General features: G+C 43.7%; 1 protein-coding gene across 1 annotated transcript in view; it reads left to right on the top strand.

The window, feature by feature from the left end:
• Nucleotides 1-11552, top strand: part of rabggtb (Rab geranylgeranyltransferase subunit beta) — a 33469-nt gene extending 21917 nt beyond the window's left edge. The window contains exons 4-9 of the mRNA XM_084328084.1: nt 1681-1786; nt 8287-8339; nt 8494-8604; nt 9318-9443; nt 9814-9963; nt 10631-11552. Coding sequence (XP_084184210.1) covers nt 1681-1786; nt 8287-8339; nt 8494-8604; nt 9318-9443; nt 9814-9963; nt 10631-10771 — 687 coding nt within the window. The 3' untranslated portion in view covers nt 10772-11552. The remainder of the gene's footprint in view (nt 1-1680; nt 1787-8286; nt 8340-8493; nt 8605-9317; nt 9444-9813; nt 9964-10630) is intronic.
• Nucleotides 11553-13160: the final 1608 nt, after the last annotated feature.

Raw genomic sequence — 13160 nt, forward strand, 5'->3', positions numbered from 1 at the left:
CTCTACCCTGCATTATGCCTCTAACCTGCATTATGCCTCTAACCTACATTATGCCTCTACCCTGCATTATGCCTCTACCCTGAATTATGCCTCTAACCTGCATTATGCCTCCTAACCTACATTATGCCTCTAACCTACATTATGCCTCTAACCTGCATTATGCCTCTAACCTACATTATGCCTCTACCCTGCATTATGCCTCTAACCTACATTATGCCTCTAACCTGCATTATGCCTCTAACCTACATTATGCCTCCTAACCTGCATTATGCCTCCTACCCTGCATTATGCCTCCTAACCTACATTATGCCTCTAACCTACATTATGCCTCTAACCTACATTATGCCTCTAACCTACATTATGCCTCTAACCTGCATTATGCCTCTAACCTACATTATGCCTCTAACCTACATTATGCCTCTAACCTACATTATGTCTCTAACCTACATTATGCCTCTAACCTACATTATGCCTCTAACCTACATTATGTCTCCTACCCTGCATTATGCCTCTAACCTACATTATGCCTCTAACCTACATTATGCCTCTAACCTACATTATGCCTCTAACCTGCATTATGCCTCTAACCTGCATTATGCCTCTAACCTGCATTATGCCTCTAACCTACATTATGCCTCTAACCTACATTATGTCTCTAACCTACATTATGCCTCTAACCTACATTATGCCTCTAACCTGCATTATGTCTCTAACCTACATTATGCCTCTAACCTGCATTATGCCTCTAACCTACATTATGTCTCTAACCTGCATTATGCCTCCTAACCTACATTATGTCTCTAACCTACATTATGCCTCTAACCTGCATTATGCCTCTAACCTGCATTATGCCTCTAACCTACATTATGCCTCTAACCTGCATTATGTCTCCTACCCTATATTATGTCTCTACCCTGCATTATGTCTCCTACCCTGCATTATGTCTCCTACCCTGCATTATGTCGCCTACCGTGCGTTATGTCTCCTACCCTGCATTATGTCTCCTACCCTGCATTATGTCTCCTACCCTGCATTATGTCTCCTACCCTGCGTTATGTCTCCTACCCTGCATTATGTCTCCTACCCTGCATTATGTCTCCTACCCTGCGTTATGTCTCCTACCCTGCGTTATGTCTCCTACCCTGCGTTATGTCTCCTACCCTGCATTATGTCTCCTACCCTGCGTTATGTCTCCTACCCTGCGTTATGTCTCCTACCCTGCATTATGTCTCCTACCCTGCGTTATGTCTCCTACCCTGCGTTATGTCTCCTACCCTGCGTTATGTCTCCTAGGCTACATTATGCCTTGTATTACTGCGGTCTTGCAGTTATTGTTATCACCCTGAATACCGCTGGTATTATCCTTGTTGTCATTTTATGTAAAGTCTCCCAATTCTGTCACATATTCACTAAAACCCAGTTCATCATAACTTCAGAACGAGCAGAAAAAGCAACTAAGATCAACTAAATTCTAGATTTCGAATGTGTTATGAGCCAGGTCATCTGGGGGAAAAAGAATAAAATCTATGTGCCCAGAAGAATCTTAATTTGTCACCCTGTCAGCGTTTATGTCCACAGAAGAGTTTGATTTCTCCTCTGATGTCGGAACCTTTTGGGCTTTTGAATGTGCTTTAATATCTGGATGTATTCTAATTGTTAAATGTTTGATCTGGCCCCCAGATCCTGTCCCTGTACGACAGCGTCGGTGTGATCGACGTGGACAAGGTGGTGGAGTACGTCCGGGGCCTGCAGCAGGAAGACGGCTCGTTTGCTGGAGATAAATGGGGTGAGCTGACGATGCAGCCTGGAACCTGATTAAACTAATGTTCTAATTCCCAGCTCTTCTGAGTTTGACATTTTACGCAAAGAAAAGTCTTGTTGTTGTTCAGCCCCAATTCACACTAATGGACTGTTTTGAATTTTTATATAGAGCTTTTATCCAAAGCGCTTTACACATTCAGCCTCACATTCAGCCACTCACTCACACAGCGGTGGCGGAGGCGACCGTGCGAGGTGCCGACCTGCTCATCGTGGGCAGTCTGTGGCTACAGTGCTAGAGCGGTCGTCTGGTAATCGGAAGGTTCACGGTTCGATTCCCGCTCCTCCCGGCAGTGTGTCAGAGAGACTAAGGCTCAGCTTCTTCCCCCAGGACATCAGAACACTGAACACTGATCTCTCCACACACAAGCACACATGAGCACACACATACACACACACAACACAACATTCTGCACTCTCTCACACACAAACGCACCACAAGTAACTTTAAACACATAAGAAAAGGACACTTTTAACACATTGAGTGCCATGCCCCTTTGACCATATAGGGCTAGAGTGCCAGCACTGAAGTCAATGGGAGGTCGGGGAAATTTGCGAAGGCTTAAACTATATCTTAAATTATGGCTATGGGTCTAAAACACCCCTCGCTTATCAATGACTTGCTTGCAGTCAACATGTACGAAGCGGATTGTTTTTTCATTGGTACATTTCCGTTTTATACCGTTTTGAATACGAGTATAGTTTTGGAGAGTCCTAGTAATTCCAGAGAAATTCCGCGATAATAGCTCTTTAGTGGAATACACAAAACACGTTGTAATTTTTCGGCTGATTTATGAATCGTTTTTCAAATAAACGCTAGATTATCGATAATATATGTGTTCTTATGCACGCTAGAGAAGCCGGCTGAAAAATCTATTATCCATGACCTGGTCAGCGCTAACGTCATACACACACGCTGAGAAAAAAACATCTGATTAACCCAATACTGGTAAAATAGAGTCCTTACCTCACATCAGATGTTCTGAAAAAAGATGAATCAAATTCCTGATTGCCATTCCAAATATTGATCGCGTTTATTGATCCAACGTTATAGCACCAAAACACATAATCGACGCTGCTCCGAGCCTTGCCAGTGAATGTGATGACACGATACTCCTTGCCAGAGAAGGGAAAACCCCGGACCAGACTTTTTTTCTGAGGCACATGCCCACCCAATCCAATCCAATGATGTGCATTACCATCTGGGAGACGATAGGCGGCGGTATTTGCCCTTTTCGAGCACAATGATAATGTCAGGCTGGATGGATGAAAAATTACTGGATATCGCTAATAAAAAGAAATAACGATTAAAAGACGAGAACTCGTCATTGGCACTTAACGCATGGCGAGTTAGCACGACTAATCTCGTCGTTGGCACTCAATGTGTTAAAGGAAGGGGGGAAAAAAGAAGGTCACTTTAAGGAAAGAACTTGTTGTGATTATAGTTAGTAACATCAAGTATAGCATAGGGACATAAAGTAAAACTGTATAGTTGGGTCAAGAACCAACATTCTGTGACCATTCTCTGGCTAAGATGTTTTGATGATTGATTTGACTTCTATGGACCTTTTATAAAATATTTAGCCCCCGTGTCCCTCCGAAAAATCCCGGCATTTTTTGTCAGATGGCCAAATCCAAAATACCTGCTGACGCCATCTTGAAAAATTAACTTTTGATCCAGAGCACCTAGAATCATGTATGAATACACTTTATTGTGTAAGTCAACCATGACGATTCCAATTCTGACATCAGTTTGACTCTATGACATCAATTTGACCCAGAAATCCAAGATGGCCACCATATAGTAGAGCGAAAATGTAACTTTTAATGTCAAAACCAATTTTACCATGGTACTGCTGTACTTTAAACAAACTACCTTCATAAGGATCTCAGCAAAATAATTGATGAATGTACAGTATGATAAGATAACTAATTATACTTCAAAATACGCTCTCTTAAATATCTGTAACTTGAACAGATTAACAATGAAACCTTTTTTTTTTTTTTTTTACTTTATAGCATTTTCAGCTTTTTCTGGCCACGCAGGACCGATAGAGGGAGAGAGGGAGAACGGGAGGAGAGGTAGGGAAGACATGCAGCAAATGGTCGCCGGGACTGGGAAACGAACCCGGGACGACCGCTTCGCGACTCAGCACGCTATGTGGTGTGCTACTGGAGCGCCCCAACAATGAAACCACTTTAAACATGTCATGATCAGTCCGAATCAGAGCATTCTGCCTCACTAGATTCTGAATCATCAGATTCCAATGAATCACCCCTCCTCACATCATCATCTCCCTTCTCATCATCATCCTCCTCACTCTCCTCTTCCTCACTTTCTTCAGCTGGCCCTGGTGCAGGTAGATGTGATGGGAGAGCAGGTCGTGTGTGGCAGACAGGGCGACAGCGACCACCCACCAGCTCCCAGCCATGTCCGAGTGGCGAAGGGTGTCGCTTCAGGGAGGGGTGGCGCACTAGATATGCCAAGTAGTTGGCACGGAGGCAGTGTTGGCGTAGGCTATCTGCATCTGGAGGGAGATTGATGAATGATTTGTTCTTCATTCTCTTCCACTTTGTGGCACGGGCCTCAGCCATGGTGCTACTCTTCTTGTCGCCATAAATAACATGTCGTGTGAACTTGAACAGCTCCTCTAGCACCTCCTCCTCAAGGTCAAGGCTATCTCCACACCGCGAGAGCAGCCGTCGTGCCATAGGGCTCTTTGCCACCTTGTCATAAACAGACGACTTACCCTTGTCATAGAAGCTGAATTGGCATCACAGCCTGTAATGCAGTGTAGCTGCACAATACAATCTGCCATCTCCTCAGTAACCAGGCCACGGCAGAAGACCGTGTTCTGCTTTCTCTTGATGCAGAGCATACCGGGCAGCTGTTGAGAGATGACCGCTGCCATGACATAGGCATCGGTGTCGGCTGCATCAATGACCACAGGGCCACTGTAGCCTGACTCACGTAGAACTGTGTAAGCAGAGAAGAGGATGGTGTCAGCCTCAGACTGGTCAAAGCTGTAGTTCTGCATTGGTTGCTGGGTTGACAAGTTGGTGCAGTGGGAGCCAACAGAGTAGACGATCTCTGTATCTACACCCTGTGCAACAAGGTCAGTCAGATAGCTGCATATTACTTTTTGTAGCCGCTCCTTGTTGCTGACGCTACACAGCAGTATTTTGAACTCTCTGGCAGAGGGGAAGGGGTCACCCAGCTTCATGTAGGTGTTGGGGACATGTACCTTACCTTGTACCCGCAGATCTCGCTCATCATCTTTAGTTGAGTATGCTACGTCGTACGGGTCATTTACACAGAAAACACGGTCAGCATCACCATGGCGGGCAAGGATGATGGATGCTACCTTGTGGACATAGTCCAACCACTTGTATGGGGTGCCATCTTGTGTCTGCCGATCTTCTGCTGATGGGGTTGCCATCCTCCAGATCATGCCCATGTCGACAAGAGCGGTGTAGGGTTCTTGCAGATCTACAGATTGGAGAGAGAGCTTCTGAATGAGCTTGTTCTTCTGTGTCTTCCTATATGTGCCATTGGAGTTGAATAAGGCCACACATTCCTCGACAACACGATGTTCCAGCAACTCTGAGAGATTCACAAGTTGACTGACCTCAACCAGGTTGATCACTGCCTTGAGAGCACTCCGCTCCATCTCAGCAGCTCTTGCTTTGAGTTCCTCCCCGGGCTTCTCCATGCAGGGCTGCTTGGCAAATGTCAAGCGTTTGCTCAGAGGGACAGGTGCATGGAGGGAGGTTTTCTTACTGAACACTCTGTCTTGCAAGAAGCTGGTCAACTTCTCCTCTCCCACAGCATAGGCTGAGTTGAAGTCCGCGATGAGTTCATCAGAGGCAGGCATGGCTGACTGTAGGGTGCAGAGGGTGGGTGAGGCTGGATCAAATGGGAAGGAATCAAACTCATGCATGCATGCAACCAGGTCCTGCACACGCTGCTCATCTTCTCTCATCCTTTTCGGACCACATTCTATGTGCTTCCTCTTGGCTTTTTGTGTGTGGCCAGGGCATTGTGAGCCACCCGGATCTTGGCCAAATTGTTCACATTTCTGGAGTGCACCAGCAGCTGCTTCTCATTCTGGAGGATGGAGAGCCAGCCAGACTTCATTTTGCTGCCCTTGTTCATTGTACACTCGATCCACATGTCCCAGGCCATGTTGGAGTAGGGGTTGCCTGTGATGGACTGAGTGAAGTCAGTATGAAGGAAGGCGACCTGATCAGCAGGGAGAGCTGTCAGCATTGCCCAGAAGTCAGGCAGCCACCTTCCATACCTATTGTTGTCGTACACTACCATCCATTGCAGCATGGCACGCAGAGAGCTGACATACTCATCCAAGTTGCAGATATGTACTGCATGCACATTCTGCATGAGTGCATCCGTCATAGACAGGAAGTCCCTCCAGTAGTCCGCCATGTCACTGGCCTCCACCTGGGTGAAGAAATTGGTGATGAGGCTCTCGAGGTCAGTATCATCCTCCAGTGCCGCATGTGCAGCTGCACGGGGTTCTTGGGAGAGACTCATATCTCTCAGAATCTCAAGGTTCTCCCTTGTCTCATCAGCCAGGTTGGGCATGAGCCTCCCCTTTACGAGCTGACTCATGAGTGCCTCATATATGAGCCTCAAGCAACGCAGCCCCCTCTTGTAATGCTTGCCTTTCAGTGCACGGTCGACGGAGCCCTCTGCAATAACTCCTCCTGCCACAAGTACATCTCCTAGCTCACTCCCCTTGTAGCGCTTGTAGATAGCGCTCATCATCACACACTGTGTATGGAAGGGACCAAGAAAGGGTACAATGTCATGGTACTTGTTTGGGTTCTCGGCCTTGAGCAGAGTGATGAGGACGTACACAGGATGATCTCCCACTAAGAAGGCGAAGGGCATGTGCTTAGTTGCGATGATGGTAGACAGCTTCTCCATGATGTCATTCACAACTGACTTGTTGGGCGGTTTATTGTAAGATGTATGAAAATAAGCCTTGCTCTTCCTCTGCTCCATATTCAAGCCAGCGTGAAACCCATTGTATGAAGGGATAGTGCACGCACGTACGCACACACACATGTGCACACGCACGTATGCGCACACACACACACACACTCGCAGTCTATTGAAGAAGAAGGCCTGGATGAGCGAGGTCAACAGGAGTTCTTCATGTCAAGGAATGGCGAGGTCCAAGATACCTTTTGAAACAGAAGGCTGAGCACAAGCTCAGAACATCATCAAAATAACTCCTGAAAGAAACAGCTTTCGAACACAACACAAGGGTTAACAAACCCCAAACACAGGGCTACAATGACTATATTAGCTAACTAGTTGTTGTTGCTAGCTAGCTAGCTATTGGGAAAGTTGTTAGTCTGAAGCCCTGCCCAAACACCAAATCTTACTTTCCCATTCAAAAGTTACATTTTCGCTCTGCTGTCTCTTTCTACATTTTTGCTCTACTGGATGGTGGCCATCTTGGATTTCTGGGTTAAATTGATGTCATAGAGTCAAACTAATGTCAGAATTGGAATCGTCATGGTTGACTTACACAAAAAAGTGTATTCATACATGATTCTAGGTGCTCTGGATCAAAAGTAAATTTTTCAAGATGGCGTCAGCAGATATTTTGGATTTGGCCATCTGACAAAAAATTCCGGGATTTTTCGGAGGGACACGGGGGCTAAATATTTTATAAAAAGTCCATAGAAGTCAAATCAATCATCAAAACATCTTAGCCAGAGAATGGTCACAGAATGTTGGTTCTTGACCCAACTAGTATATTGTATAGTAGTGTACATAGGACCCATTGCCTTTAATTCGTAGCTCAACATTGTATTGCTTTTATCTCAGGATTTATTACATGTCTATTTTATGATGTCTATTTTATGTCTACTTTATCATCTTCTACTTATTTTATTACTATTGTATTCTTGCACAATCGAAGCGGGCATGGCCAACCGCATTTCACTGTATGCCCTGGTATGTAATGTATGTGATAAATAAACCTCTTGAATCAAAGTGTCCTTGAGCTCCAGATGAGCAGGTTGGCACCTTGCACGGTCGGTCGCCTCTGCCGTCTGTGTGTGAATGGGTGAGGAACTAATTGTAAAGCGCTTTGGATAAAAGCACTATATAAATGCACCATTTACCATTTACTTCGACACGCTGCTGGGAGGAGCCAGAATCAAACCGGGAACCTTCAGACAGTTGTTGATCCATTATCACACAAGACCTTGGATTTTGAAATGTAAAATGTGTCTTTTAAGAGTTGTGTCTAATGTATACCTGCAAACTAGTCACCTTTTTCATCCCAAATTAGGCCACTTAAGTGAATGATTTCTGAGTGTTTTTCACTCACTGAGTTTGCAGCTATGCTGATGATAACGTGTTACTGGACTATAGGACATGGCAACAGTGTGATGCTGTACTTCAGTAAACATTTGGTGTCCTTTTCACAGGGGAAATCGACACACGCTTCTCCTTCTGTGCTGTCGCAACACTCGCCTTACTGGTACGTTCACACTTAACTATATGCGTCGTATTGCTTTGACTTGCATCATATTTTCCTAGACTGCCTGCTTCTAAATTCAATATAGTTATGTATTTTTTTGTTGTTTTTTTACATGGCAAGTAGAGACCTTGTATTGTCTTTCGTTCTGTTCAAGGGCAAGTTGGACTTGATAAACGTGGACAAAGCTGTGGAGTTTGTCTTGTCCTGCATGAACTTCGACGGAGGGTTTGGCTGCAGGCCTGGCTCCGAGTCTCACGCCGGCCAGGTATGTTGCTGCTCCTCCACTTCACAACTGAAATATTCTTCTTCTACTTCTTCTTCATGTGTACGGTCTTCTATAGTGCGGTTGCTGCTCCTCCACTTCTTCTTCTTCATGTGTACGGCCTTCTATAGTGCGGTTGCTGCTCCTCCACTCCTCCTTCTCCTTCTCCTCTCCTCCTTCTTCTTCTTCTTCTTCTTCTTCTTCTTCTTCTTCTTCTTCTTCTTCTTCTTCTTCTTCTTCTTCTTCTTCTTCTTCTTCTTCTTCTTCTTCTTCTTCTTCTATGGGCATGGTAATAGTAGAAGACATAAATATACAGGCTATAAAATTATAGTACAGTAGAAAAGTTAAAATAGGCAGTGTACACAATATAATTAACTCTGAATCTAAGCATATGAGCAAGTAGGCGGTGTGATCAAAGGTGCAGATGAGGGTCTGTATGCCCTATCAGGTTCCACCTGTGTCGGAAACCGGAGAGTTAATCATGCGCGTAGTAGAATCTTCATGGTTGATACACATTTATTGTAACATTACTAATCAAATGCAATTTAGGTTAGAAGTATATCTTAAGAAGTATGAAACACGTTCTACAGTGGCTTTACGGAGTAACGTTCATACGAATGTCCAGCTGATGTATCTATGAAGCAACATGCATGAGTCACAGGAACACATCACATCCCTAACAACCAAAATGTCTGTTGTTTTGATTTCCTCCCCAGATCTACTGCTGTACAGGGTTCCTGTCCATCACAGGGCAGCTGCATCAGGTGAACGCGGACCTGCTGGGCTGGTGGCTGTGTGAGAGACAGCTGCCCTCTGGAGGCCTCAACGGTCGACCTGAGAAGGTCAGTACCAGACGGTTCACCATCTTCCTCCCAGGACCTACTTTCATAGGCTTGTCTTTACCCAATGTGTCACCGAATGTGAGGACCTCTACACCGCTTGAGTATTTTATTGTATTTTCTACTTTATTTTACTTTAGATTTATTTTATTTTATATTATACTATTTTATTTGGATTTATTTTATATACTTGTTTTTATATAAAAAAACAGATTCTGTTATTCTTTATCATGTATAAAAGTACATTATTACATATTGTTACGATATTACCAAAATGCAATGGAGCAATTAATGGAACTCTTGGAGCAGTTTCTCAATTTGAATAAATGATTTACGACTGGAAGAACTCTCTCCCCTCTCGTGTCTCTCTCAGCTCCCAGACGTGTGCTACTCGTGGTGGGTGTTGGCCTCGCTGAAGATCATCGGCAGGATCCACTGGATAGACAAGACCAAGCTGAGCTCCTTCATTCTGGCCTGCCAGGACGAGGAGACCGGGGGGTTTGCTGACAGGCCGGGAGACATGGTGAAGCTCCCCTCTTCTCTCACGTAGCGACACGGAGGAGACCTTTATCCTCCTCTTTGTCTGTAGAAACGGATACACCCGCCCTTTATATTTATTCATATTTTCCATTAACTTGTTTTTCTCTTGTTCTGAAACTAATTCTATTTTCTCACCCGTTTTCACTCCTTTTAAGCAAATACGATTTTAAGACTCAATACATGATTCATTATTATTTAAAGTATAGATTTCCACTCTTAATATAATTACTATAGTCTACCCATATACTCTGTATAATGGCATGTACAACAATATTTTAAACATTTACCGCATATATATATGTCTGAATACACCTGCACATAACCCATAACTCTGTATGATAGCATGTACAATAATGCTGTATATACCATATATATATATATTTATTCTGATTAGCACTACACTGTAGCACTAGTTTATATATTTTATACCCAGTTTAATCACCTGTACATTGTATATTACTATTGCACTTTACTGTTACATTTGCACTCTGGTTGGATGCCAATCCTGTTTTCGTTGTACTGTACTTGTGCTGTATGATGACACATACATTTGAATCTAATCTAATCTAATATTTCTCTCTCTCTCTCTCTATCTCTCTCTCTCTCTCTCTCTCTCTCTCTCTCTCTCTCTCTCTCTCTCTGTCGTGCAGGTGGACCCGTTCCACACCCTGTTCGGAGTGGCTGGTCTCTCCCTCCTCGGCGACGAACAGATCAAGATGGTGAACCCTGTGTTTTGCATGCCTGAGGAGACCCTTCAGAGAATAGGTCTATGTCCAGACCTCCTGAGCTAGCCCTCTGACACCAGTGCCACCACCACCACCACCACCCTGCCAAGCACCCATCTGCCACACAGACTGCACCACGAGCCAGGCAGGGTCGTCGGGGAGCAGGGAGAGGACCACCTTGCATGTTAAGGTTTAGCCGAAACTAGAGACTCATTTTAGACGCAGGTTTGCTTTGCTGTCTTGACGTTGAAGACGAGCCCATTCACACGCTTCTGATGTGATTCTACTGAGCCACGCAGGTGCCCTTTCAGTCTGTCCTAACTGTAACGAAAGTAACCAAGGGGTGATACAAATTAGAATGTCTTGGTGTCATAACCAGGTCATAATAACCAGGGATGAATAGGATGTGAGAGGTTTTAGAGTTTAGCCATTGAAGTGAAAGTCCAGATGCCGGTGTGTTCCGTTCCTTAACATTCTAAACAGCTACCAAACTGTTGTTAAATAATTACTTTCTTGGTAGTTTTAGATGTAATGGTTCTCAGAGAAACAGTTACCAAACTGTTGTTAAATAATAACTTTCCTGGTAGTTTTAGACGTAATGGTTCTCTGAGAAACAGCTACCAAACTGTTGTTAAATAATGACTTTCTCTGTAGTTTTAGATGTAATGGTTCTCTGAGAAATGGCTACCAAACTGTTAAATAATTACTTTCTCTGTCGTCTTTCCCCTCTCCTCGCTCTGTTACAGCCTGTCTGTGTTTAAGTGAGCTAGCAGCGGGAGTGCCATCGTAGTCGCCCTGGCTTCATAGTTTGTTGTTTTGAATAAGGAACGCTATGATATGAATATTTTCTGTGATATTTGGGGGGGGGGGGGGGGGGGGGGGGGGGGGGTTGGAAGATGTTACGATAGTGTAGGTCGGTTCATTTGAAAAACAAACAAGTACAGAACAAAAACAAATAGCCAATTGTTACTTCCTTCCGGCCCCTTCTCCTACTCCCACGTGGCCGGAACCGCTGTGGGGCTCTACTGCCTTGACTTCAAGTGAAGACAGACGAAGGCTAATGACGCTCCAGTGTCAGGTGTGTAGCACAGAAACAACCCCTCGATTTATTGTTGATAAGTTTGCTCTTCAGTGAATTTGTATGAAGCACCAAATCTCTCTTATCGTTCCCTTTTGATCTGCCTTTTCTCCTGCTCCTCGTCAGAAGCTTGAGGTTCTCACAGAGGGAAGCCAGCAGCTTGTCCAGGGCCACGCTGCCCGTCGCTCTCTGTTCTCACTAGCGTTGAAAACGGATGAATCACTGTGCAAATATAGAGCCTCGCCAACTAGAGACGTGACTGGGGACTCATTGCAAACAATATCTAGAATTCTTTCTTTTCTTTCTTTTTGTTTGTTTGATATCTTTGTATATTTTAATAACCGAGTTTGCAATGAGTTTTTTCACAGGAATTCCTGAGGCTGATGTGGTTTTGTGACTGGAAAACACATAGTAGCAGCATCATCTCCCGGTGCCTAGCATAACATTTGATGTTTTATGCACAATCATAACAACACTATTTATTGGTAAAGTGCTTTTTCCCTTTTTTTTTTTTTTTTTACATTGCCATGCAACAGCATTCCCTTTAGAAGAATATATATTTGTCCCAGGCACTTGCATGTATAAATTCATACAATATATTAAATCTTATTCTATAATGATCTGCAGGGTGTTGATCTTTAAGTTGTTCATATGATTAAATTAAATGAACATACAGAGTGAAATATTAACTTTTATTTCTTCTTGTGCAAATAATCATGATGAGATGGTAACAAACTGTATTGTCTATGTCAGCTTGTTGCACTGTTGTTTGAATGTTATCCACTTGACTTACTGAATGGAAGTTCTATGTTCTCTTAGCTACAGTATTCATTATTGACATGGTCTGGGAGAGGAAATTAAGCCCATTATGACGGTATCAATTCTAGGGCTGTCCCGACCAAAGAAATTGTCAACTAAATTTGTCAGAGGGAAGCAACAGTTGTGATTGGAGGATCAAGAAAGAGGACAGGGCTTGAGGTGGGTCAATTGTCATAGAATTTTGTTGACCAATCGATGTAGTTTGTTCAATTGAGAAATCTATAAAATTGCCCTCAATACTGTCCTGCAAATTCCAAATTCAGTGATGCAAAATGACCACTTTAGACTTTTTATTGAAGACTAGTGCTTCCTTATAGAAGACTAGCGCTTCCTTATAGAAGACTAGTGTTTACTTATAGAAGACTATTGCTTCTTTATAGAAGACTAGTGTTTACTTATAGAAGACTATTGCTTCCTTAGTAAGACTAGTGCTTACTTATAGAAGGCTATGCTTTTGTGGTGCCAGGGGTGTGCTTATCGTTTTCCAGGAAATGTGTTATTCAGGCCTTTTATGTGAATAATCATTAAATAAATAATTAAAAGTGACTTATCCACTAA

This window comes from Notolepis coatsorum (assembly GCF_963971535.1).
Source record: "Notolepis coatsorum genome assembly, chromosome: 13".
Taxonomy (NCBI): domain Eukaryota; kingdom Metazoa; phylum Chordata; class Actinopteri; order Aulopiformes; family Paralepididae; genus Notolepis; species Notolepis coatsorum.